Source organism: Cherax quadricarinatus, chromosome 67 (genome assembly GCF_038502225.1).
Source record: "Cherax quadricarinatus isolate ZL_2023a chromosome 67, ASM3850222v1, whole genome shotgun sequence".
Lineage (NCBI taxonomy): Eukaryota > Metazoa > Arthropoda > Malacostraca > Decapoda > Parastacidae > Cherax > Cherax quadricarinatus.
Genome location: NC_091358.1, coordinates 13,966,383 through 13,994,200, shown reverse-complemented (window position 1 = coordinate 13,994,200; position 27,818 = coordinate 13,966,383). Strand labels below are relative to the sequence as shown.

Sequence of the window (27,818 nt, the reverse complement as noted above, 5' to 3'; positions counted from 1 at the left end):
TCTTCTGACGGCGTAGGATTCGCAGCAGTGTTTCCGGACAGCGTCGTACAAGGGCATTTACTATCTTCAGCTAGTATTTTTACTGCTGAATTATATGCCATCCTTACAGCACTTATCCGTATTGCATCTATGCCTGTGTCATCATTTGTGGTTGTCTCAGACTCCCTTAGTGCTTTACAGGCTATACAAAAATTTGATACACCTCACCCCTTAGTCCTCCGTATCCAACTTTGGCTACGCCGCATCTTTACTAAGCATAAAGATATTGTTTTTTGTTGGGTCCCTGGTCATGTTGACGTACAGGGCAATGAACAGGCAGACACTGCTGCGCGGTCAGCAGTACATGACCTACCAGTTTCTTATAGAGGTATTCCATGTACGGACTATTTTGCTGTAATATCTTCCCACCTTCACACCCGTTGGCAACAACGTTGGTCTACTATGCTCGGCAACAAACTTCAGTCTATTAAACCGAGTATAGGTTACTGGCCGTCTTCTTATCACCAGTGTCGAGGTTGGGAGACTACTCTCTCCCGTCTTCGCATTGGCCATACTCGTCTTACTCATGGATATCTCATGGAGAGGCGTCTTGCTCCTCTCTGTGAGAATTGCCAAGCTCCATTATCAGTCAGCCACATTCTGTTGGACTGCCCACTTTATCAACGAGCACGCAGAATTTACCTCTGTCGTCGTCTTCGCCCCGCTGCTCTCTCTTTACCTTCCCTTCTCGCTGATGGACCCACCTTTCATCCGGACTCTCTCATTGACTTTTTGACAACGACTGACTTACTTCACAAATTCTGATACTTTCAGCCCTTTCTACTTGTATCTCTTGCTACCCTCTACCCCCGTACTATCCCCTGCCCCGCTGTTTTCTGTAACCTGCTGATCATCCCCCCTCCCTTCTGCCATCCAATTCCCTTGCTTCCTTCCCTACCCTGCAGCGCTGTATAGCCCTTGTGGCTTAGCGCTTCTTTTTGATTATAATAATAATAATAATAAATAGGATTACATTCCCAGGGAAACTAACTTAAAACTTCTATGTGATGCACAGAGCTAGAGCTGAGAGCGTCCCAGGCCGAGAAATATGCCTGTTGCTTCCTATCAACACTCCTCCCAAAGAAAACAACGTGTCTTCTTAGTAATGCAGCTCTGAAGCTCATCGAGCCCATTTCCTCCTAATGAATCCACGGGATTTATGCAAAGAAAGAGCTTGAGGTTGCAGTTACTGGAGGCGTTCCTCCACGATAATGCAGGACGAGCAGACCGACTAGAGATGAAGAGACAGAAATAACTGTGAGAGACATGAAGAGCTATGAAGGCAGAGTTCCTTTTCAAAACAACTCACGTTCGTCGGATAAACAAATCAAAGAAATCAAGTCATGACGAGGGTGCTGGAGGAGGTGGGAACTGTCGCAGAAGACTCCAACGTGCATTAGTACCCTGTTAGTGAGGGGCTTTTGATCCAAAATACTGGACCTGCCGCCTCTTTCTTGGATGGAATATGATTGCCTTCCATTACCCAAGTGCTGCACAGCCTCGACAAATTTAACACTTCCCCCTAGTACTCACCTATTTGTGGTTGCAAGGGTCGAGTCATAGCTCCTGGCCCCGCATTGATTATCTATAATCACGATCAACTGCAGAAAACATGAAAAATGATCTATGCAAAATCAAGTGAAGCCGGTAGAGGGAAAGTAGAGTGAAGCCAACCCAGGTAAACTCCAGTCATTAAGTTCTATAATAGAATGAAACTGCTGTGCAATCGATGCATTCTTGGGGTGGAGTTGAGCAGAATGTCTTGCTTCATGAAAGTAATGTTAACTAAAGTAGTGATGTTCACAGTCACAACAAAGGCAGAAACAAAGAGCCTCCCGAGATACAACACAAATACCACAGTGAAAATAGGAAAAACACCTCAGCACTTTCATGTGCTTATACAATCTTTTAATTCCTCTGAAGAGTGTGTGTGTGTGTGTGTGTGTGTGTGTGTGTGTTTGTAAGCACGTGAAAATGCTCAGGTATTTTTCCCATTTTTTACTGTGGTATTTTTATATTACAAATCACACATTTATTTTGATTTCTTCCATACAATACTATATTTTTTTCCTCAACGGGGATCCTAAAGGACCTTAGTTTATATGAACCATATGTTCAGCTTCTTTTACTGAATATATGAAAAAAAAAAGGACACAGACTATGTGCCAAGCGAGATGCATGCTGATTATATTGCCCTGAGAAGGAAAGGCTGAATATCCACATCAGTGGTGAGTTCTCCACAATGAGACGGGTTCATAACAAACGTTAACAGGTGACTAATGGTCTCAAACAAATGCTAGTGAGAGTCCGTGTGCGCATGTGCACAGAAAATAAACGAAAGGACAACTCGTCCAAAAAGTGACTCGTCTCTTCCATATTGTTAATAAGAGGTTATAGAGACTAGTAGCTATTCTAACATGGTTCATGGAGTTCCAACACGAAATACAACTTCTAATGTGTGTGCACACTGACATTACTTTTATTTTAATATTGCCGAGTACATAGTGCTTTTGAAATTTTGAATAAAACTGCATTAAAGTAGTAAACTCTACTGTTTACCATAGTACTGCAAAATATACAGTATAATACATCTTATTAATGTAATAAGGTATACTACACTGTAGCATTGTTTTGTGTGGTATCACCAAGTGAATACAAAAATTTACTGTGTGTGTGTGTGTGTGTGTGTATGTATGTATGTATGTATGTATATATATATATATATATATATATATATATTATATATATATATATATATATATATATATATATATATATATATATATATATATATATATATTATATAATTATTATTATTATTATTTAGGAAAGGCAGACTTACCTCAGAACAGTATTAATGCAAACAAATGATTCCACTTGGCCAGTTTGTTTGTTTACTTCCAGATATCCTCTTGATCTTAGTGTTACATGGGATCCATCCCGACATTTAAGCCTGTAAGACACTATCCCTTGTCCACAGGTACTGATAAACACTGCAAAGGAAAATAATATATGATGATACACAGAGGTTTCTCTGGCATAGTGTGTATACAAATGAACAGTGTTTGCAGCCTTTGTGACAGTTTCTCTGCATATTCTGTGACTTGTATGATTTTTCTCTACTTTGTCAGATCAACCAATCTGTGATATATATGTTGGTCAGCGGGCCATCAGCAGCAACAGCCTGGTTGACCAAGCAAGCACCAGACGAGCCTATAGAAATGCTCTCGAAACTCATCAAAGGTTTCTAGCTTCTTAAGCCATGTGGCTGCCGGATCTCTCGGAAATATTTGTGAGAATTTGCGTGGCATTTTCACGTGTGTTGATGTTACTGCAGAAGTGACCCTGGGTCATCTGTCCCCCCTCAATGTGTACCTGTGTGTGTTCATGCTGTCTGTGAGGTATATGAATGTTATGTAATACCGACAAGATGAACTAGACACATGTGCAACATCTGGGTATCTATTTGTAGATGTTTCGCCCTCCAGTGGCTTTATCAATACAGGGATATAATGTGAAGACTTTAGAACTATATACAAAAGATGAGGTAATCAGTCTCTCAACCGTGAAGTTGTATATACATAGTCTTCAAGATTATATACATGGTCTTGAAGACTATATACATAATATTCAAGACAACTCCATTGATTACCTCATCTTTTGTATATAGTTCTACTGTCTTCACAGTATGTCCTTGTACTGATAAAGCCGCTGGATTGTAATAATGTTGGTAGAATTTCCGACAATATGTTAGGTAAAAGGACACAAGTGCAACTAATGTGACATTTTATTGTGGCAAGGTTTCGCTCTCCAGGAACTTTATCAAACTTGATAAAGGTCCTGGAGAGCGAAACGTTGCCACAATAAAATGTCACATTAGTTGCACTTGTGTCCTTTCACCTAAAGCCACTAGATGGCAAAACGTCTACAGATGTCGCACATGTGTAATTCTTCATACCATCTGATTGTACTGTACTTCTCCCAGCACATCTTGTTCATTACTGACGTGGTATCTACACTGGTAATCTGGGTCTCTCTCATCTAGATGTAAATATCTTCACTGCCTATATTGGTCTCGCTAATTCTTTGACTTTTATATTGCGTGAAGCTGTCAGTCTAAATTTCTTAGTTTTTTCCAGAGTTGCTTGCTGCTCTGCAAGGCAAGACAGGAGTGCAGCCTTAGCCTGCCTTCATATGCCTTTTATAATATATGCTGTCCTCAAAAAACTACACAATCATCTTTAGCAACTACACAGTAAATATTTTCTTCACTCCTGTTATTAATACGGGTACAACTTTCGCCTTGTAATGAGCATTGCATATGCGCCAGTCCAACACATTACTGACAGTGAACGTACACGGGAAACGCTGTTGGCTGCTTACACAGAGAGATGTTTACGTGTTTACAGTCCACGAAGACAACAACACATGTTTACTTACCTTAAACAGGTGTTGAAATTTACTTAGATTTATACTGAATTATTTCTTTCAAACCATACTGAAGTGAAACCAGCATTTACTTATTGAGTATTAAGCAAAGGGTGATTCTATAACAGTAGTTGTTTGACATGCATTTACGTCACGTACGATTTTAATAGTAATTGTATAACAGTTCTACTGTATACAAACATTAACTAAGGTCGTAGATGAATGGTTCAAAGAACCGACATGTTAAATTAGACACATGTGAAACTCTTGGGTATCTTTATTGAGGAAACGTTTCGCCACACAGTGGCTTCATCAGTCCATACATAGGAGAAACTTGAAGAACAGGTGGAGAATGAGGTAATCAGTCCCTCAACCTTGAGTCGATGTGGTCAGTCCATCAATCTTGAGTAGAATACGGCAGATGAGCGGAGAAGCAGCTTATAAACCGAATGGCAGGAGAGGTGTAGCAGTCATAGGTAGTGTCACATTTGTTCAATGTGGAAGTAGGTTGCGCCCAAGAATTAGGCAAGCGAAGAATTCCTAAGTATTAAGATCCCAAGAAGTTGCAGTGTCTGACAGGTTTGTAGATGAATGGTTCAGAGAACCGACATGTTGATAAATTAGACACATGTGCAACTCTTGGGTATCTTTATTGAGGAAACGTTTCGCCACACAGTGGCTTCATCAGTCCATACATAGGAGAAACTTGAAGAACAGGAGGAGAATGAGGTAATCAGTCCCTCACCACCTACGACTGCTGCACCTCTCCTGCCATACGGTTTATAAGCTGCTTCTCCGCTCATATGCCGTATTCTATTCAAGATTGATGGACTGACCACATCGACTCAAGGTTGAGGGACTGATTACCTCATTCTCCTCCTGTTCTTCAAGTTTCTCTTATGTATGGACTGATGAAGCCACTGTGTGGCGAAACGTTTCTTCATTAACTAAGGTTACCGAGCTTAGGTATATAACACACTGTACACCACACACCAGGGCAGCATGGGTTTAGAGCAGGCAGCTCCTGCCTGTCCCAACTACTGGATCACTATGACAAGGTCCTGGATGCAGTAGAGGACAAAAAGAATGCAGATGTAATACACAGACTTTGCAAAAGCCTTCAACAAGTGTGACCATGGTGTAATAGCGCACAAAATGCGTGCTAAAGGAGTAACAGGAAAAGTTGGTAGATGAATCTATAATTTCCTGACAAATAGAACACAAAGAATACACACACAACCCGCACATAGAGAGGAGCTTACGACGACGTTTCGGTCCGACTTGGACCATTTATAGTCACACTGGTATAAACCTTGGTAATAAATACCGACAAGTTGTTAGGTAAGACACATATGCAACAGTTAGGTATCTTTATTATGAAACGTTTCGCCCACACAGCAGGCTTCTTCAGTCAAGTACAGAAAAGTTGATAGAAGCAGAAGATACTTGAAGACGATGTAATCAGTCCATCACCCTTAAAGTTTTGAGGTGGTCAGTCCCTCAGTCTGGAGAAGAGCATTGTTCCATAGTATGAAACAATATGGAGATGAAGTGACAGGATGAAGCTTTTTATAGCGCCAAGAGGTGAGACGTAGAAGCCTACTGTGTAGGCGAAACGTTTCATAATAAAGATACCTAACTGTTGCATATGTGTCCTATCTAACAACCTGTCGGTATTTTATACCATTTTAATGTTCAACACCGACAAGTTGGTTTAGAAAGACACGTAAGCAAACACTATGACATATTTATTAGAAAACGTTTCGGTCCTGGGACCTTGATCACTTCTAACATACAGAGGTAGAAAGGCATTATATATATAGGCGGAGAGTGAGGTGTGACGCACGTGACCTGAGGAATGTCATAAGAACATGAGAACATAAGAATGGAGGAACACTGTAGAAGGCCTACTGGCCCATGCGAGGCAGGTCCTTATCAAAACAACCTCTGCCTACGATGAGGACGGGTAGACGTTGAAATCATGTGACTCCTGTGCTGTTGGGTTGGTGGTGCTTAAGTATCATGTATGCCAATGTTTTTGAAATTTTGTAGTTTCCAGTGTTGCGTTCTATAATGTCGGTGACTGCGATTAGTGAGGCTTCTAGGCACCGTCGGCGTCTGAGGTCTGGTTCGGTGAGAACGAGTTGTGCCTCATTCCAGTTCATCAAATGCCCCGTGGAGTCTCTGTGGAGGACACATGCGTACCTTACATCGTCTCTGTTAGAGGCATTTCGATGCTCATTCAAGCGGACTGCAAGATCTCTGCCTGTCTCGCCTACATATTTCTTGGGACAGAACCCACAGGGGATAGTGTAGACGCCTGCTGTAGAAGTTAGAGGTGTGGGGCTGCGTTTCGTAGTGAGGTCTTTGATAGATGATGTGTTTATGGTGGAAACGTTAATGTTACTCATAGCAAGTGCCCGGCGAGTATTCGTGGCAACATCACCACATGGGAGTAGTATGAACTGCTTAGGGGGCTGTTCCATGGGCGGTTTGTTGAGAATAGCTTGTGCCTTAAGTCTGCAATCTCGGATGAAGAAAGATGGGAACTGAAGACGTGCAAAGGCTTGTGTTATGTAAGTGCATTCTTCTTCTAGAAAACAAGGTCTGGAGATGCGAAGAGCTCTCAAGAAGAAGCCAATGAGGACTCCTCTCTTAGTGCGGGTGTCTTGGTGTGAATAAAAGTGTATAAGATCGTCCTTGTTGGTAGGTTTTCTATACACTTTGAAGAGAAGTTTGTCACTGTCGGGAGATCTGCACAGTAGAACGTCGAGGAAAGGAAGTTTGCCATCATTTTCGAGTTCAAGTGTAAACTTTATTGATGGTTCAACTGCATTGATCTTGTTGAGAAGGGCCTGGATATTGAGACGTCTCGGATAGAAAACCAATACATCATCAACGTATCTTAGCCAGGTAACGGTGTTGGGAATGAGGGTGGTGAATTTCTCTGTCTCCAGGTTTTCCATGAAGAGGTTGGCAAGCACAGCACTGAGCGGGCTGCCCATTGCCATCCCAAAGCACTGTTTGTAACAGTTTTCCTGATACTTGAAGAAGTTGAAATTAACACAAAGTTCCACTAGACTGATGAAGTCTAGAAGAGGTAAAGGGAGGTCGTGGTTTTCAGTGAGCCTCTGTCTCAGAATGTTGATTGCAGCGTCAGTAGGAACGTTGGCAAAGAGGGCTGTGACATCGAAGGAAGCCATGCTTTTGTTTTTGACATTCAGGTTGGAAATTCGGGAGAGAAGGTCACCTGAGTGTTTGAGGTGGACTTGACTGATGGTGCCCAGAAGCGCTGAAAGGTATTTGGCAAGGTGGCCGGCTAGTCTGTGTGGTGCACTCCCTATGCCCGAAGTGATAGGCCGTAGTGGGATGCCAGGTTTGTGTGTCTTAGGAAGGCCATACAGACGCACTGGTTTCGGTTGACCTGGTAAAAGTTTAAGTAGTTTTTTGCCTCGTTCTGATTTTCGTAAGATGCTACGAGCCTTTTGAAGAAAAGTCTGGGTACTTTGAAGTAGCACTGATTCTGATACAGGCTGGTATGTGTTGGCATCGCTGAGAAGATTTAAAACTTTATTGTTGTAGCCGACAGTGTTGAGTAACGCCACACCACCTCCTTTGACGGCGGTTGTAATGACGATATCATCGTTGTTGGCCAAGTCCCTGAGTGCTTGGATGTATCTTCTGGGAATGACCGGTCTTGAAGGCTCAGTAGCTGCAGCAGTGATAATTCCTTGAACAAAGCCTTTTTGAAACTCGGAGCCTCCAAAAGGTTGGTTCTTGGTTACCATATCCACCAGATTATGTTTCTTGTTGATGCCGGTAGTAAACTTGAGCCCTAGGCTGAGGGCTTCTGTCTCGGTGACGGTTAGTGTGTAGGAAGATAAGTTATTTATGATTTCTGGTCGTCCCATTTCACTCCATTTGCTGTGGGAGCACAGGTCTTGTAGTTTTCGAGGTAGCTTCAATTTCTGTTGGACGTTGGCAGTGGTAATTTGGCTGAGTATATATTCTGCAGTTCTTCTGTCAGGAGTAGGAAGTGAAGCACGAATCAGAGGCACGTAATGAGGTCTCCTTCTGAGCATGTCGCAGTTTATCAGAGCTTTCTCTAAGGTAGGCGTAAACAGCAGGAGAGAAAGGGTGTCTAGATGTGGTCAGTTGTCGAGGAGTGGCTTCCTTCGATATCACAGCCCTCTTCACCAACGTTCCTACTGACGCTGCAATCAACATTCTGAGACAGAGGCTCAATGAAAACCACGACCTCCCTTTACCTCTTCTAGACTTCATCAGTCTAGTGGAACTTTGTGTTAATTTCAACTTCTTCAAGTATCAGGAAAACTGTTACAAACAGTGCTTTGGGATGGCAATGGGCAGCCCGCTCAGTGCTGTGCTTGCCAACCTCTTCATGGAAAACCTGGAGACAGAGAAATTCACCACCCTCATTCCCAACACCGTTACCTGGCTAAGATACGTTGATGATGTATTGGTTTTCTATCCGAGACGTCTCAATATCCAGGCCCTTCTCAACAAGATCAATGCAGTTGAACCATCAATAAAGTTTACACTTGAACTCGAAAATGATGGCAAACTTCCTTTCCTCGACGTTCTACTGTGCAGATCTCCCGACAGTGACAAACTTCTCTTCAAAGTGTATAGAAAACCTACCAACAAGGACGATCTTATACACTTTTATTCACACCAAGACACCCGCACTAAGAGAGGAGTCCTCATTGGCTTCTTCTTGAGAGCTCTTCGCATCTCCAGCCCTTGTTTTCTATAAGAAGAATGCACTTACATAACACAAGCCTTTGCACGTCTTCAGTTCCCATCTTTCTTCATCCGAGATTGCAGACTTAAGGCACAAGCTATTCTCAACAAACCGCCCATGGAACAGCCCCCTAAGCAGTTCATACTACTCCCATGTGGTGATGTTGCCACGAATACTCGCCGGGCACTTGCTATGAGTAACATTAACGTTTCCACCATAAACACATCATCTATCAAAGACCTCACTACGAAACGCAGCCCCACACCTCTAACTTCTACAGCAGGCGTCTACACTATCCCCTGTGGGTTCTGTCCCAAGAAATATGTAGGCGAGACAGGCAGAGATCTTACAGTCCGCTTGAATGAGCATCGAAATGCCTCTAACAGAGACGATGTAAGGTACGCCTGTGTCCTCCACAGAGACTCCACGGGACATTTGATGAACTGGAATGAGGCACAACTCGTTCTCACCGAACCAGACCTCAGACGCCGACGGTGCCTAGAAGCCTCACTAATCGCAGTCACCGACACTATAGAACGCAACACTGGGAACTACAAAATTTCAAAAACATTGGCATACATGATACTTAAGCACCACCAACCCAACAGCACAGGAGTCACATGATTTCAACGTCTACCCGTCCTCATCGTAGGCAGAGGTTGTTTTGATAAGGACCTGCCTCGCATGGGCCAGTAGGCCTTCTACAGTGTTCCTCCATTCTTATGTTCTCATGTTCTTATGACATTCCTCAGGTCACGTGTGTCACACCTCACTCTCCGCCTATATATATAATGCCTTTCTACCTCTGTATGTTAGAAGTGATCAAGGTCCCAGGACCGAAACGTTTTCTAATAAATATGTTATAGTGTTTGCTTACGTGTCTTTCTAAACCAAGATAGTCACATTAACACGAAAGAGAGCGGGAGCCAGTATATATAGACAACTACTACTACTCTGCCTACTTTCTACTACTACTACTCTGCCTACTTTCTACTACTACTACTCTGCCTACTTTCTACTACTACTACTTTCACTACCACCACTACTTTTTGTTCCTCTCTTGGTCCCGTCCGTCTCCCTCCTCGCCTCTATATACTGGCTCCCTCACTCTTTTGTGTTCGAGTGGAAGACGTCGGTCAGATGACCAAAAGCTCCAGCTGTGGGTCATCATATGATGAAGAGTCGCGTCGGGAAATACTTGTCCTGTTTCCTGACCAACCTTACCTAACCTAACCCCTTTCGTGTTAGTGTGACTTTGTAAATGGTCCAAGTCGGACCGAAACGGCGTCATAAGCTCCTCTCTTTGCGCACGTTATTTGTGCATTGTTCCAGTCACGGTATTGTGCCTTGTTGTTCCATATAGCTATATAAACTGGTATACAACTTGGAAAGATTCGACATACTTAGTTTCTGGGCCACTACGGACCACATCATGTCATCTGGATGCATGTAGTTGAACGCTGATGTTCCTATGACCTCCGTGGGCATCAGACCAGTGACGAAAGATATTCTGTAAGAGAGAGACAGAATTAAAAGTAATTCAAAGAAACATAATAACCAGTGGTTCAAAGAAACATAACCAGTGGTTCAAAGAAACATAATAACCAGTGGTTCAAAGAAACATAATAACCAGTGGTTCAAAGAAACATAATAACCAGTGGTTCAAAGAAACATAATGACCAGTGGTTCAAAGAAACATAATAACCAGTGGTTCAAAGAAACATAATAACCAGTGGTTCAAAGAAACATAATAACCAGTGGTTCAAAGAAACATAACCAGTGGTTCAAAGAAACATAATGACCAGTGGTTCAAAGAAACATAATGACCAGAGGTTCAAAGAAACATAATAACCAGTGGTTCAAAGAAACATAATAACCAGTGGTTCAAAGAAACATAATGACCAGAGGTTCAAAGAAACATAATAACCAGTGGTTCAAAGAAACATAATGACCAGAGGTTCAAAGAAACATAATGACCAGTGGTTCAAAGAAACATAATGACCAGTGGTTCAAAGAAACATAATGACCAGAGGTTCAAAGAAACATAATGACCAGAGGTTCAAAGAAACATAATGACCAGAGGTTCAAAGAAACATAATGACCAGAGGTTCAAAGAAACATAATGACCAGAGGTTCAAAGAAACATAATAACCAGTGGTTCAAAGAAACATAATGACCAGTGGTTCAAAGAAACATAATGACCAGTGGTTCAAAGAAACATAATGACCAGTGGTTCAAAGAAACATAATGACCAGTGGTTCAAAGAAACATAATGACCAGTGGTTCAAAGAAACATAATGACCAGTGGTTCAAAGAAACATAATGACCAGTGGTTCAAAGAAACATAATGACCAGTGGTTCAAAGAAACATAATGACCAGAGGTTCAAAGAAACATAATGACCAGTGGTTCAAAGAAACATAATGACCAGTGGTTCAAAGAAACATAATGACCAGTGGTTCAAAGAAACATAATGACCAGTGGTTCAAAGAAACATAATGACCAGTGGTTCAAAGAAACATAATGACGAGTGGTTCAAAGAAACATAATGACCAGTGGTTCAAAGAAACATGATAACAGTAATTCAAAGAAACATGATAACAGTAATTCAAAGAAACAACAAAACTCGCCTTTCTTTCATCGCATGGCACTCAAAACTTTCACAAGGAACATGTGAATAGAGTGCTACCGTAGGCCTATTGATGCAATCAGCCTATCAACCTTGGAGAAACAGTATTTGAGGTGGTCAGTCCCTCCAAGGTTGATGGACTGACAACATCATCATCACGTCACTACTACACCTCCTGCTGTAGCCTGAGACTTGGCTAGACAGAAGAAACACAGACGAACGGGAAGGTGAAGACAGCTCATGACAAAGAGATGAAGGGAAGGCCAAGGTCAGCTCAGGTCATCAGTATTCCGAATATTAGAACAATATTTCGCTCTCCAAGAGGGAAACATTGCCACAATAACATAAGAAAGGAGGAACACTACAACAGGTCTACTGGTCCATACTTGGCAGGATACTGTCAAACCCAAACCCACTAAAAAATATTCGACCAACCCATCATCAATGTTACCTAAGGAATAAACTTTGATAACCTTATAAACTCGAGCGCAAGTCTCACTTAAATTCCACATTCACTGCATCTGTGTCCACTTACCTAACAGAAGAAAAGCTTGCCTCAGACGGGTGGACATCAACGTACAAGAAATGAAGTAGAAGCTTAAAATTTCCATTCAGCTTTGAACATAAATGGAACAACATTGTAGGGGCAGCAAGAAAGGATTTTAAGACCCTAGACTCGTGTGGTCGATAAGCAAAGACATCATTAATATGGTAAAGCCAAAGAGGAGGACGCACAAGAATAGTGGCAGTAGAGTTGTTTCGAAAAACTTCATGTAAAGCTTATTAAGAGCTGGGATAGAGCAGAGCTCATGGCAGTACCAAAGTTGTGTACAAAAAAAAAATTACCTTGGAAGGAACACGAGTTACAATACACACACACAAAAGGCGAATAATGTCAAGAAAGACATCAGTAGGAAGAGGGAAATAAATTAGCTCCTCGTTGGCCATTTCTCTGAAATCTGAAATAATCATCAAGAAGAACGATAATAAAGAGCCAGACATTATATTAAGACTTAGCATTGTACAGGTAAAATTTGGCCACACTCGTTAATCATGCGGAAAATATACCTTGAATTTTCCAGACGGCCATTAAATCCTTTCCTCAGTTGGGGGGGGGAGACGATGCCTAAGGAGGGGTGCCGCCATTTTAAGACTTAGCCTCGTAACTCCTTAGGCTATTTTATGCACTAACATTACTACTTACACTACATATATTTAGGCTAAGTTAGTGTTAGTCGTTTAGCTTAATGTAGTAATTACACTACCCATACATTAATAGGCCGTAGGCAGTTTCTTTCCCACCAAGAAGCGGCCACCTGATCTGAGCTGCGGCTGCGGCGGCGGTCACGCTACGACCTGTGAGCCACGAAGCGACTGTCCCCATGGATATTGTGGATTACCCGTTACCTCCCTCAACACGGATATATACCGCGAAAGCTCACTACAGACGAGACCGTGGCCCGTGACTCCCAGATATTCTTAGGTGTTCCCACAGCCACCACCTTGCATGCAAGTATCTCTTGCATGCAAGTATGCACTTGTTACACAAATAACCCGCACATAAAAGAGAGAAGCTTACGACGACGTTTCGGTCCGACTTGGACCAATGGTCCAAGTCGGACCGAAACGTCGTCGTAAGCTTCTCTCTTTTATGTGCGGGTTATTTGTGTATCGTTCCAGTCACGGTATTGTGCCTTTTGTTATTTATGCACTTGTTCAATGGGGTTGCGTGCAAGGATAGGCTACCTCCTGCATCAGAAACTTGGAGAAGCCACTGTCTGTCATATGCACACTGGCTCCTGTGCAGCATAGAGGTACGCACCCATTACTGTCAGTTAAATCTAGGGTGAGGCGGCAGGGCCTAGACTGGATTTCTGACTGGACAAGGGACCACTAACTCCAACAGTGCTAATTCATAGCCTCTATTCTACACAGATCCTGAGTGACAGAGGTGAGTAGGAGAGGAAAAAAACAAGGAAAGGAGTAAGAGTTTAGCAATCAAGAACATGAGAAGATGAGTAAACAAAATTATGCAACTTTTTAGGTCACTTATTTTGTCCTTGTTTACAACCAATTAAATGACTTGGAAGTAATAACACAAACCTGTGATCTGTGTACAATATTTTCCCGTCCATTCCATGCCGCGTAATGTATTCATCTTGCGTAGACTCTACCAGAGAAAGCTCAGTGATTGGCCGATCTTTTACCACTCTTATAAAGCTGACCAGCATATGCGTTCCAATTCTACTGGAGGAGACCTTTGTAGACTGGCTGTCTCCATCAGCGTCTGATTCATCTTCGTCATCATGATCTGTAAATAAAACCCAAAACCCAAATAATCAGCATGCAATCATGAAAAACGCCTTGCCGTCTAAGGGCCCCTGAGCACCCACTTGGAATATGTCACATTCACAATACTCACCTATCTCACCCCCTATTAAGTCTCTCGTATTATGCTTTTCAAGCACAATGTGGCCTTCTGTTGTCGCTTGCCAGTCTATATTCATCTGTTGTGGTGACAGCACCACATGACTGGAATGCAACCGAGATGTAACAGTTCTGGAAGATGGCAGTATCTGTGGGCCCCCAGGGGTCCAAACACGGAGAGGTGTCTTTCATATTTCAAAACCTGTTTTTTTTTCTCCTGCGGTGGGGCCCTAGGGGCCCACTTTGAATTCTACCACCCGAACCCAAGACACGGAGGAGACAGCTGTTGAACTGAAGTGGAAGTCCAAGGTGAGGTGATCATAGTAGCTCAGTCAATATGAAGACTGAATTAACTGCTTACAAGCTTGCTGGGCTGCTGTGAAGGTAGGATCTCTGAACAAGGTCCTGAGCAGAGCCATCGCCAGGTATACAGGAGTCGCCGGTGACATCCTTCCACGTCAGAACGGCCCTGAACTTTACATACACACCATGAAATATAACCTGCAAGAACAGGCAAGACTACAATCGTAGTGATAAATGTTCTTCTCCCCATCCTCTCCAGGAACACTTGGATGCCTTTGCAGTGAACATGGCCCGAAGATCTTTCTTCCCTAGTGTCTTCAATTCGTCCGGACACAGGCAAGGTATAGCTCTGAATGGAAGACTATATGTATTCAAAGACCTGGATATGCCAACTCAAGCGCCCGAGAAAAGTGTAAACCTCACTGAGGTTTCAATGGACAGTTGTGCATCAACGAAACCCTCCATCATCATTAACACAAGTCGTTGATGATTTAGACTGGGTATCATTGTTTACCTGGAGTTTACCTGGAGAGAGTTCCGGGGGTCAACGCCCCCGCGGCCCGGTCTGTGACCAGGCCTCCTGGTGGATCAGAGCCTGATCAACCAGGCTGTTGCTGCTGGCTGCACGCAAACCAACGTACGAGCCACAGCCCGGCTGATCAGGAACTGACTTTAGGTGCTTGTCCAGTGCCAGCTTGAAGACTGCCAGGGGTCTGTTGGTAATCCCCCTGTGGAAACGTTCCGTCAACCAGTGGCTTCCTCAGTCCAGTACAGAGAAGAATGGTTGAAGATCACATCGACTCCAGGCTGAGGGACTGATTACCTCAAACTCCTGATCTTCAATCATTCTTCTCTGTATTAGACTGAGGAAGGTACTGGTTGACGAAAGTGTTGCACAAGTGTTTAAATCGTCATCCTGTCGGTTCTCCAAACTATTTATACACGAGTCGTTACCACCAATGTTGGTATAACGACGGACACGACTTAACAACAGCCCACAGGAGGTAGCAAGCACATACCAAGACCCACTAGGATACCTGCTAATGGAAGGGCATTACCTGCGAGGTCATCAACAAGGTCCAGTGGACTCGGGAGGATTAAGGTCAGGGTAGAGGGAATAGGTTATACCTCTGGTGGGACTGAAATAGCAATTCTGTAGAGTTCAATACACAAATAACCGCACACACAAGAGCTTACGACAACGTTTCGGTTCATCTTGGACTATTTACAAAGTGAGGGCTATTTGTTTATTGTTCCAGTCACGGTATTGTGACTTTGTTCTTTATTCTCTCGAGTTGCTAATAAAACCACTGGTGTGACCCTGGAGGTCACCTTCACCAGTGACCCTGGAGATATTGTAAAGCTTCATTAAAAGCTGTTTAAGTAGCACTCCAGGTAAGCTGTGGTTATAAAACAGGTCTATTTCTTGACTCACGAAACCGTAATAACACAATTACAAGCAAACCACTGTACGAGTGGGGTTAAAACTCATGGCAACTGAGTCGTAAAACTCCAGATTTGTTTCCCTTAATGACGAGTCCTTCACAGACATTCAAAAATGGTCTTTATTTACCTCAGTCTGTGTACAAAGTGAGACTTGTTTCTCGACAAACTCGTTCATTTTAGTGACAGAGTTGAAGTTGAAAAATAATTGGGAGATATTTTCTGTTTATGTATGGGTTTGTTTAAATTTAAATTCCCTTTCCTTCCCACATTTAGTTAATACAGCAAATCTAGTTGCTTTAGACAGGTTTGTAGTTTAAAAGGCATTCAGAATGAGGAAGAATATCCACAGGTCGTACACTCTGCTCACAGCAAAGTCATGGTTTCTGTCGTAGATCTTTACAAATTATGTGATAAATATAACTACAATGTTTTCCGGAGGCACTTTATATTTCTTATAAAATAGATAAACTGAGTGTTGTGATGCCGTCCCGTCTCATAAAACTAACCAAACATGTGCACTTTAGCCTCACTTGTTAACCTTCAAATACACAGACTTCGTCCTAGAAGTGAATGCGAACCGGCATTGTCATCTATAGATTTCACGTGTCTTGTCAGGACACTTCAAACTGAAACTGAGTTTTCACATCGTCAGAGGCTCTACACAGGTCAGGGGGACCTTAAGAACGTAAGGATAAATGAACACTGCATCAGGCCTACTGGCCCAGCCTGGGCAAGTTATTTTCCTCCATACATAACTTGATCACATTTCATCCAATCATCATCAAGTGTTTAACACCGTTGCACTGTAAGGAAAGGTTTTTCCATAGAGTTTTATGTTGACCATTACAAGAATTTTTTTCAAAAAAATAACTTAAAGCTTCTTCAGATAGGCTTCAAACTTTCAGTGCTGGTGTATCCTACTAAGGAGGAGGTTGAGATTGTTATTGGAGCGTGTAATTTCCCGTGTTTATTTTTAAAATGGTGTAATATTCTTTCTATGAAATAACTTGGGTATGACCCTCCTCTACGGCTTCAGTTTTTAATTACTGATGCATAATATAAGCAGAATGGTACACAAAAGGTTTAGACTTTTGTGTACCATTGTGGTTGAAGGTAGTCAGCCTTCAGGCAGGTGGTTGAAGGTAGCCAGCCTTCAGGCAGGTGGTTGAAGGTAGCCAGCCTTCAGGCAGGTGGTTGAAGGTAGCCAGCCTTCAGGCAGGTGGTTGAAGGTAGCCAGCCTTCAGGCAGGTGGTTGAAGGTAGTGCCTTCAGGCAGGTGGTTGAAGGTAGCCAGCCTTCAGCCTTCAGGCAGGTGGTTGAAGGTAGCCAGCCTTCAGGCAGGTGGTTGAAGGTAGTCAGCCTTCAGGCAGGTGGTTGAAGGTAGCCAGCCTTCAGGCAGGTGGTTGAAGGTAGTCAGCCTTCAGGCAGGTGGTTGAAGGTAGCCAGCCTTCAGGCAGGTGCTTGAAGGTAGCCAGCCTTCAGGCAGGTGCTTGAAGGTAGCCAGCCTTCAGGCAGGTGCTTGAAGGTAGCCAGCCTTCAGGCAGGTGCTTGAAGGTAGCCAGCCTTCAGGCAGGTGGTTGAAGGTAGTCAGCCTTCAGGCAGGTGGTTGAAGGTAGTCAGCCTTCAGGCAGGTGGTTGAAGGTAGCCAGCCTTCAGGCAGGTGGTTGAAGGTAGTCAGCCTTCAGGCAGGTGGTTGAAGGTAGTCAGCCTTCAGGCAGGTGGTTGAAGGTAGCCAGCCTTCAGGCAGGTGGTTGAAGGTAGCCAGCCTTCAGGCAGGTGGTTGAAGGTAGCCAGCCTTCAGGCAGGTGGTTGAAGGTAGCCAGCCTTCAGGCAGGTGGTTGAAGGTAGCCAGCCTTCAGGCAGGTGGTTGAAGGTAGCCAGCCTTCAGGCAGGTGGTTGAAGGTAGCCAGCCTTCAGGCAGGTGGTTGAAGGTAGCCAGCCTTCAGGCAGGTGGTTGAAGGTAGTCAGCCTTCAGGCAGGTGGTTGAAGGTAGTCAGCCTTCAGGCAGGTGGTTGAAGGTAGGCAGCCTTCAGGCAGGTGGTTGAAGGTAGCCAGCCTTCAGGCAGGTGGTTGAAGGTAGCCAGCCTTCAGGCAGGTGGTTGAAGGTAGCCAGCCTTCAGGCAGGTGGTTGAAGGTAGCCAGCCTTCAGGCAGGTGGTTGAAGGTAGCCAGCCTTCAGGCAGGTGGTTGAAGGTAGCCAGCCTTCAGGCAGGTGGTTGAAGGTAGCCAGCCTTCAGGCAGGTGGTTGAAGGTAGCCAGCCTTCAGGCAGGTGGTTGAAGGTAGCCAGCCTTCAGGCAGGTGGTTGAAGGTAGCCAGCCTTCAGGCAGGTGGTTGAAGGTAGCCAGCCTTCAGGCAGGTGGTTGAAGGTAGCCAGCCTTCAGGCAGGTGGTTGAAGGTAGCCAGCCTTCAGGCAGGTGGTTGAAGGTAGCCAGCCTTCAGGCAGGTGGTTGAAGGTAGCCAGCCTTCAGGCAGGTGGTTGAAGGTAGCCAGCCTTCAGGCAGGTGGTTGAAGGTAGCCAGCCTTCAGGCAGGTGGTTGAAGGTAGCCAGCCTTCAGGCAGGTGGTTGAAGGTAGCCAGCCTTCAGGCAGGTGGTTGAAGGTAGCCAGCCTTCAGGCAGGTGGTTGAAGGTAGCCAGCCTTCAGGCAGGTGGTTGAAGGTAGCCAGCCTTCAGGCAGGTGGTTGAAGGTAGCCAGCCTTCAGGCAGGTGGTTGAAGGTAGCCAGCCTTCAGGCAGGTGGTTGAAGGTAGCCAGCCTTCAGGCAGGTGGTTGAAGGTAGCCAGCCTTCAGGCAGGTGGTTGAAGGTAGCCAGCCTTCAGGCAGGTGGTTGAAGGTAGCCAGCCTTCAGGCAGGTGGTTGAAGGTAGCCAGCCTTCAGGCAGGTGGTTGAAGGTAGCCAGCCTTCAGGCAGGTGGTTGAAGGTAGCCAGCCTTCAGGCAGGTGGTTGAAGGTAGCCAGCCTTCAGGCAGGTGGTTGAAGGTAGCCAGCCTTCAGGCAGGTGGTTGAAGGTAGCCAGCCTTCAGGCAGGTGGTTGAAGGTAGCCAGCCTTCAGGCAGGTGGTTGAAGGTAGCCAGCCTTCAGGCAGGTGGTTGAAGGTAGCCAGCCTTCAGGCAGGTGGTTGAAGGTAGCCAGCCTTCAGGCAGGTGGTTGAAGGTAGCCAGCCTTCAGGCAGGTGGTTGAAGGTAGCCAGCCTTCAGGCAGGTGGTTTTAAGCTTTTCATCTCATCCCCGGCATGCATCCACCGACGATAGATTATTACTGTGTTTAGAATTCACAGAAGAGGCGAAATATTCACAGATTAATCTCGGGTGGAAGGAGACTCGAACCTACGAACCTTGGGACAAGGTACACAGTGCTCTATGCAGACTCGAACCTACGAACCTTGGGACAAGGTACACGGTGTTCTATGCAAATTTGTCATTTTTCTGAGTAAACTTGGAATCGTTTGAGTCTGGGCAGTAACTGGAGAATGCGTCTTCCGATCGACTGCAAACTTTTACGGTAGTTCAAGGGATGGTTCACAATGTTTTTTCGACTACATCAATTTTAATTTGCCCATTTTATTAAAATTTGTTTCCCGTGTAATAAGTAAGAATGCCTCGTTTGATGAAATAACTGAAGAATGTCTCTTGTGATGAGAAATAATTCAGTGTTTGACTCTGGTTATCTGAGGTTAAATAAACTTAATATTCTTTTATATGATTATAACATCTGTGTCTCAAAACCACTGTTAAAGATTTGTATGTTATGTATGCTAGACTTACATAACTCAATCTTTTCATGATTGATGGAGTGATTAAATCGACTCCAGACTGAGGGACTGATTACCTCAAACTCCTCCTGATCTTCACCACTCCTCTTTTTATAGGACTGATGAAGCCACTGTGTGGCGAGACTTTTCCACAAAAAAGATACCCAAGTGTTGCATATGTCTTATTTATCAACTTGTCGGTTCTCTGAACCATTTATCACATTAAGCAATATGCAAATAGGACTCATTGTGGACAAAAAATCTACCTTCAGTGCCAGACCAACAACCAAAGAACCTAAGCGGACAGAACCATTTATTTATTCGGTCTCTGACCTTTATGCTAACGTATAACAGAGTAATCAAGGTCTGAGACCAGCTACAACTTGACCCCATCACTGTGTATAGCGTCTCTGCGTCAGTAACACTTGTTACTCACGGTAATGAGCACCTGTTGATAGGCTGAGGGACTAATTATACCATCTTCTACCTCTTTAGTCTTCTGTATTGCACTGATAAAGCCACTGGTTGGCGAAACATCTGCAGAATAGATACCAGATGTTCCACAAGCGTCTAATTCATCAGCACATGTGCTGTTTTTACCTAAAAAATTGTGCATCTTGTGTTGCCGTAGTCCGTGAAGCAATGTTGCGTAGTCCGTGAAGCAATGTTGCGTAGTCCGTGAAGCAATGTTGCGTAGTCCGTGAAGCAATGTTGCGTAGATACCTGCCTGAGAACGTGGAAATAAGTTGAATGAAGTATTAATAAGGTGGTATTAACTGTTAATAGACTACCATGAGTGAACTCCAACTCGAGGACTTGAACTCCAACTCGAGGACTTGAACTCCAACTCGAGGACTTGAACTCCAACTCGAGGACTTGAACTCCAACTCGAGGACTTGAACTCCAACTCGAGGACTTGAACTCTAACTCGAGGACTGTCTCTTTTTTTATTATTATTAACACATTGGCTGTGTCCCACCGAGACAAGGTGACCCAAAAAAGAAGAAACACTTTCATTATCATTCACTCTATGACTGCCTTTCCAGAGACGTGCCTAGATTACAGTTAAAAATCTGCAACATATCAACCCCCGTCCTTCCTTATTTCCTTGTGTACTTATAGAATATCGTTGCTTACGAAACCACGATAGTTTTTACTACTCTGGTCTCAGTGACGAGAGCCGGTTAGTCATAGGTCGGGCCACTGAAAAATTTACAATGATCATACCGATGTTTGGCCCAACACGACCTGGACTATGAAAACAACAGGTCGAACTTTAGCACCATTGTTCTTGCTTGTTTAAATGGCTGGCAGGGTCACCCAGGGTCTAGCTAAGATAGATCTCTGCTGGTAGTGGGATGGTCACAAGTATACACATGTGAACCAATTTTTTCTGTCATTGATTACAAAAGTTTTAAATGTTGAATGTGAAGTACAGCAGTGATGGCCAGATTGAACATCTATGCAATGTTCAGGACTTCTGGCGAGCAAAGAGGCCAAAACATCCGGACTCCGTATGTCTGACTGTATACCTTTGCTCAGGCCTTTTATGAAAAAAAGAGATCCTCTGCTTTTGTAGCGTTCAAATTATTCTCAACTGTTCCTGAAAAAAAGTCCATTATTAACAGAGTTCTCTTGTATAAGTGTTATGGTGCTTTATAAAAGGAGGGCCTCGCTTTACAGCGGTAGCCCGGAACCTAACCTGCCGTATAAGCGGGGCCCTCCTGTATCTGACTTCCAGTTGCAACTGCCTCCTCGGAGTTAGTATTCTTGGTTACACTACTAAATCATTCGTCAGAAGAATATTCATAATATATTTTTTTCAAGAATTTAAAACATTTCCTAAATATGGTAGTTGACTGACAGAGCAGCCACCTAGTGGGGAGGATTTGTTGTTGCCTCGTGAACGTGTAAAAAAACACGCAAGTCTTACCAACTTATATTTACATTACTTAAACAATTATCGTTAATGTCTTTTGTTTTTCCTGTAATATTTCTTTCCCATACCTTTAGGAGGCCTAGTTTGAGACCGATTTGCAGGGGCGATGATACCCAGTTCCATGAACTAACACTTAATATACATAGTTCATGACCTTCCTCATGCCAGCTGCTACGACTCTGGTGTTACACATGGACTCTGTATCACTGATACAGTCCTTAGATATCGTATAAAATGATTATCCCTTTACAAGAAAGCAAAAGGAGGTATAACTACTTAAAATTGAAGGTGTGAAACTGAGCATGTAAGGATAAATCTGATAGCAGGGTTTTCCGCGTGGATAACCAGGTACGGAAAGATATTTCTTATTATTAAAAATATAGAATATTTGCATGGTCTGTGAAATGGTACGAAAGGGTAACAACTTGGTCAGTGAGAAGAACTGAAATTTGGAATAAAACGAATATTATGGAGCACTCGAAAACTAACATAGTTTATATATAATGTTAACTTGCACAACTTACTGATATGTCAGGGTAACGAGGGAGAGAATGACACTTCTTACACCTCTGGCAGTCTCTTATCCACAGCACTCGTATTTTCACATTAGCCTTTATTTTTTCCTTCGTTAACCACCCAAGAGATCCACCAGCAAAACTTATACTTTGGCCACTATTCGAGGTCAACATACAGATAATTCAGACATAATGATCCTAGTAATGCGCATAAATAACACCTGTTTAGAATCCAGAACACACACAAGAGTCCCACACCGCATCGGAACCAAAGGGTCCACTCCCAGAAGAACCAGTGGATTTCTAAACAGGAGGGCACCAATTCAGTGCATCTTTCACAAAGATAACAATCATTAAGGTTATAAGAGGTCAACTGGGGCACATCCACCAGCATGGATGACTCTGAACAATATAATCCTGACAGTCTCTAAACAGCCTATGATTTCTGTGTCTTTATTCTCGTCACGTTCTTGCTTGAGAGACATTAAGGAGACTTTATTGCAAATTGTTCAGGGTCTTGTCTGTGGATTGATTCAAAGAGTACCCAACACCCTCTAAAATCCTACAAAATTTCTGGTAGTGTACAACTAGTAACTTTGTTTATTCTGTTCCTAAGAACCTCAGTGTCCAAGATAGAGAGCATAGCCAGAGTCTGACTATTTCTTCAATAACTGGAATGGGATTCCTCGATAGTTCAATATAAAGATACTCTTCCTATGCCAAGACTTCATCAGGTTTAGAGAGAATTGATTGTTGCGATGTTATTTCGCCTCGAGGCAGCTCGGGGGCATCTGACTGGTCTGTCACCCAATTATCAACAAAGGTCAGAGGATTTTTCCACTCGCCAGCTATCTAACATCTCGATGTGTTTCTTCATTAATCCAATACATTCCAGTCTCAGTTTAACCTTGGCTGGTACTGCAACTCTACCTAACTAGCTTCCTGTCTCGTTTCTTCTAGAGAAACAGCATTGTCTGCAAAGACACTGCTGTTTCTATGAAGCTTGTGCTCATTACCGTTAAGTAGTTTACCACTGGGGGCCCCTATACCTGTCTCTCGTAGTGAGAGCGATGAATTGGAGTTCCACAGCGTTATTCTGGTAGCCGAAACCAAACACATCTAGAGCATTAATTCCTGCTAATTTTCCGTCTTACCTCCAACGAATATAACTATGACGGATACATGCTTCATCGGCTGGTAGATGAGTTACTGTGACATGAGTAAGATCTTAGGTGGGACTAATGTCCTCATTATCCTACCTCTCACGCTATCTTGAAAGTACTCAAGTCCTATCACATTCTAAGCGTTCGCTGGCAGTCTATTTCAATAACAGACTAACAATCACTCAGCCTTTCTAAAGAGTCTCCTGAACATTTTATATCACTGAAATTGAGAAGATGATGACTTTATTGCACTCCTCCTCCACCCTGTTAAGATTCCAGAGAGATTGAACGACATAGTAGATCAACTGTCTTGAATTCTTCAAGTGTTGCACCTGTCTGAGGATCACCAAGAGAATTTTATGTCTCTAATTGAATGTTGGTGACACTCCATAAGTAGACGTATTCGCCTCGCTGACATATTACCATCTTCGTCTCTAAAGAATAAAAAGGCACAATACCGTGATTGGAACAATACTACCACCACCTCTCGTTCTACTACTACTCTCGTATATATACTGACTCCCTTTTCGCTTTTCAGTATAACTAATTAATGGCCCACGTTGAATCGAAACGTCGTCATAAGTTTCATTCTCCAATATACAGGTAGTGCATTTCAGTTTTTTCTCCCCATGTCCAGAACCATTCTCTTAGCGATGATGCAACGTCAGTGAACTGGACCCGAGTTCCAGTCTCTGTACCTCTCCCAGCTTCCGGTACTCGAAGAAGTAATGACCCTCTTTTAGGGATATGCAAATGTATTCTCGTGGCTCCAAGCAGATTCCTCAACTTCTAGTTTTGCAACCTCACGGAACATCAAAAGAAGGGTACCAAACTCCGTACATATCCACCAGACATATTCTGACACCTATAACATACACTGACACCTGACGCTCAGTAGCTTTCAGTGTCAACTTTAGACTATATGACCTTGTAAAATAAATCAAATACATTCTTTAAATAATACACAGTAATATCAACCATCTGAAATTCTCTATCATTGTAAGTAGTTAAACCATCTAACGTTCTCTATCCAAAACTTTACTGCTCGTATAACTGCTATCATATATCGGCGATAAGCGAACACACTTCAATAAGAAACTGATTCTAAAATACTTTTTAGTTTTCTAAGTTTTCAAAGCCAGACTAGCTCATAATTTTCCAGTTAAATTATTCCTGGTCTGGTAACAGGTTGGCATCTAAACACAGTGCTTTGATTTCCTCCTGGCATTTCATTCCTTGAAATTATAAAAGCAACTGGTTCAAAGTATCAGTTAAATGTGAAAAAATGGATGTCAAATTAAATTTATATATAACAAAGCTAACCAATTTGATCATACCTATCTGCAGAAATGCAAAAAACAAACCTCTCATCCTCAATGAAATATTTCAACATACCACTAGAAGCAACTGTTCCATTTGGTGATGGTGCCAGAACACAAGGGGTGAATGTTGCACTCTGTGGAATAGGTCGTACCTGGCCAACAACGTGAATGATTTCGTACCTTCCAGGATCGTTACGTGACAAGGCTTTCTCCATCATGCGACAAAAGAATGACCTTCGGCTGTTTTCTGTTAAAACAAAACAAAAAAATCATATCATAATCTAAAAGTAAAAGATCTATAGAAGGGACAAAAAAAGCGACATTAGAGAGGGCTAATTTGTAAGTTTAATTTAAAAATAGGTAGCACAGCTTTAGTTGAGGTTGGTACCCAATGTACGGTTCTGCAGTCATCCCTCCTGTGATACAGGATAATTGCTACATCTAGTTGTTTTAGTGATATTTAAGCATACATCAGTGAAATGGTACCTCATAACCAGGAAGGAAGCAAACTGTTCACAGATCCATGTGCAAACACATCTGTATATAAGAAACTGTATGGTGATACCAACAAGATGTGGAAAAAGATACTTACGTACAGTTCAGGACCTCTATTAGAGTTAACGTTTAGCCACGACTGACTTCTTCAGTCCTTCCTGAAGAAGTCACTCGTGGCGAAACGTTTCCATTAATAAATGTCCTGAACTATACACAAGTGTCTTTCTTTTTCCACCAACATCTGTATATTGTTGAGAAACGAAGCACAGTAGAACAGAACTAACTCCTTTTACCACTTTTATTTTGCTGGTCAAATCATTTCTCACTTTCCATCGATCAATGTTTACGAGACTTTAATCCTAGCTGTATAATAGAATCTCGTTTAGTAAAAATGAACGTGACCAAGATGTGGGTTACCTCTGGGTGTCAGCTGCTGCTGGAAGATCTCATGGTCGTCAGGATGGATAACGCTGAAGATGTTGTGGCCCAACAAGTCGACCTGAATCAGTTAAATATTGACAGTAGAAAGACTTGTGCATTTGAAGGACATATCTTTTTCTTTTTAAACCTTACAACTTTCTTTTACAACACAGTAAATGATAATAATAAAAATAATATCTTTATTTACTACAAATACATGTACAAGTTTTACAGTCCTAGCTGACATCAATGATATACTGCTATACAGAAAGCCGTTTGTTATGCTGAGCATTTCCCGCAACTTAGGTCAATTTTGTCATAGGATGCGACCCACATAAGTCGACTAACACCCAGGTACCTGTTTTACTGCTGTACATGAATGGTACAAAATACCGACAAAATGAAAATTAGACACGTGCAACATCTCGGTATCTTTATTGTAGACGTTTCGCCATCTAGTGGCTTGATCAATACAAATTAAAGGACATGAATGGAAGATAGAACTATATACAAAAGCTGAGGTAATCAGTCCCTCAGCCTTGGAGTTGGTGTGAAGAACACCGTCTTATGGAAACATGTCCTAATGTTTTCCAGCCGTACCAGGGGATCGATCTCCGGACCTCTATTTCTTCCCGCCCGCTAGTTTCTCAGTCTGCAAAGCCTCGCACACCTGCAACTTCTTCGTGCCTATCATTTATGAAGATGAACCTGTCTCATAAGCCCAAGTCACTTCACATTCCTCCAGTGCTTACAATTCAACAACAGTTTTCCTTTTCGGCCTTGGTGCCTAGTTCTCACCCTCTTTCTTACTCTCACACGAAGGTGGTGGTCCCCTCTTCTCCTGTTCCCCCCAGACTTCTTCCCCAGTCACCTTCAAGCCAATTTCCTCTCCTGTTCCACTGCAGGATTCTTCTGTCCACATTGATGCATCTCTCCAGGTTCATACTCCCCTCTGACCTCTTCGGTTCTCTCCATAGTCTCTGAAGTCATGGTATCGGCATCTTCCTTGTCCGCTGTGACACTTGACGCTATCTCTGACTATATTGCAGAGACAAAACCCTCGATGGACACTTCCATCTTATTTTTCACAACTCTCGCAGCAAACTTTTCTTTCGCAGCATTCCAATTCCTCCTTACACGCTTTCCGTTGCCTCCACACATTGACTTCACTGATCCTACTAGCTCATAGATTTTATCTCTTCTTATTGTTGGCATACCTGTCTTTGTGAATAATGACTTAATTACAATGGAATATTCATGGCCTCAGGGGTAATTAGGAAGAGCTCCAGGTGTTGCTCTCCCAGTTTTCTGTAGTATGTGTCGGGTTACAAGAGCCCAAAATTCGTTCAGCTGTTATTTGTCCCGTTTCAGGCTATGTACTGATGCATTCTTCTGATCCTGATGAATCATTTGACGAGTGTGTGCTTCTTGTGCGCTTTGGTATACCGTATCAACATGTCTTTGTTCATTCTCTGCTGCATTGCATTGCAGCCCATATTTATTCTACACAGGTGGTATACAAATGAAAATACAAATACAAATGAAAATACGGGATTCTGCTCTTGACTCTCGCCCAGGCAGGTCATAGCAGCTCTCCTTACTTACTGTGTCTCCCTACGATCCCCGTTGGGGAGGGGAACCTTTACCAGCGTTGTCATCGCCTTGACTTACACGATGAGCTACGCAAATCGTGTAAAGATCAAACCAAGAAATGGTACCGTTGATGATTCAACGAAGATTGCTCTTGCAACTGTTGTTCAGGGAGCACTGCAAGTAAAATTCAACACCATATTGTCACTGAAAGAAGCATTCATTGTTGTGTGTCACGATGATGCTGAAGCAGAGAAGCTACTCACTACAGAAGCCATCACTACTCTTACTACTCAAGGGTTTACTGTTACGTCATCTCCTGCCCTCAGGGCAAGGAAATCAGTATTCCTGAAAAAACTGGACAAGATTTTGACGTCTCAAACACCTGCTGAACTCAAGTCATCCATCGAGACGCAAAATACTTGGGCTACTGTTGACAGCATTACAAAAATCCCAAATGCAACGTCCATGATCAAGGTCACCTTCACCGACGTGAACATGGCTGCCACTGCTCTGAACGAAGGTCTTGCTGTCTACTACTACTACATCAGCCCTACCTACATTGAAGCAGAGAGATACCACTACATCCAAC

The 27,818-nt window shown here is 43.1% G+C and overlaps 1 protein-coding gene across 7 annotated transcripts in view; it reads right to left on the bottom strand.

The window, feature by feature from the left end:
- Positions 1 to 27,818, bottom strand: part of LOC128699706 (neuronal PAS domain-containing protein 2-like) — a 689,714-nt gene that overhangs the window by 73,694 nt on the left and 588,202 nt on the right. For all 7 annotated transcript variants that reach the window (XR_011393896.1, XR_011393897.1, XR_011393895.1 and 4 more), the window contains exons 5-9: positions 25,634 to 25,715; positions 24,795 to 24,968; positions 13,964 to 14,171; positions 10,636 to 10,742; positions 2,882 to 3,032 (exon numbers count right to left, since the gene is read on the bottom strand). Coding sequence is in view for 4 of the 7 variants with exons in the window: in XM_070099405.1 (XP_069955506.1) it covers positions 2,882 to 3,032; positions 10,636 to 10,742; positions 13,964 to 14,171; positions 24,795 to 24,968; positions 25,634 to 25,715 (722 nt within the window). In the remaining 3 variants the exon portion in view is untranslated. The remainder of the gene's footprint in view (positions 1 to 2,881; positions 3,033 to 10,635; positions 10,743 to 13,963; positions 14,172 to 24,794; positions 24,969 to 25,633; positions 25,716 to 27,818) is intronic.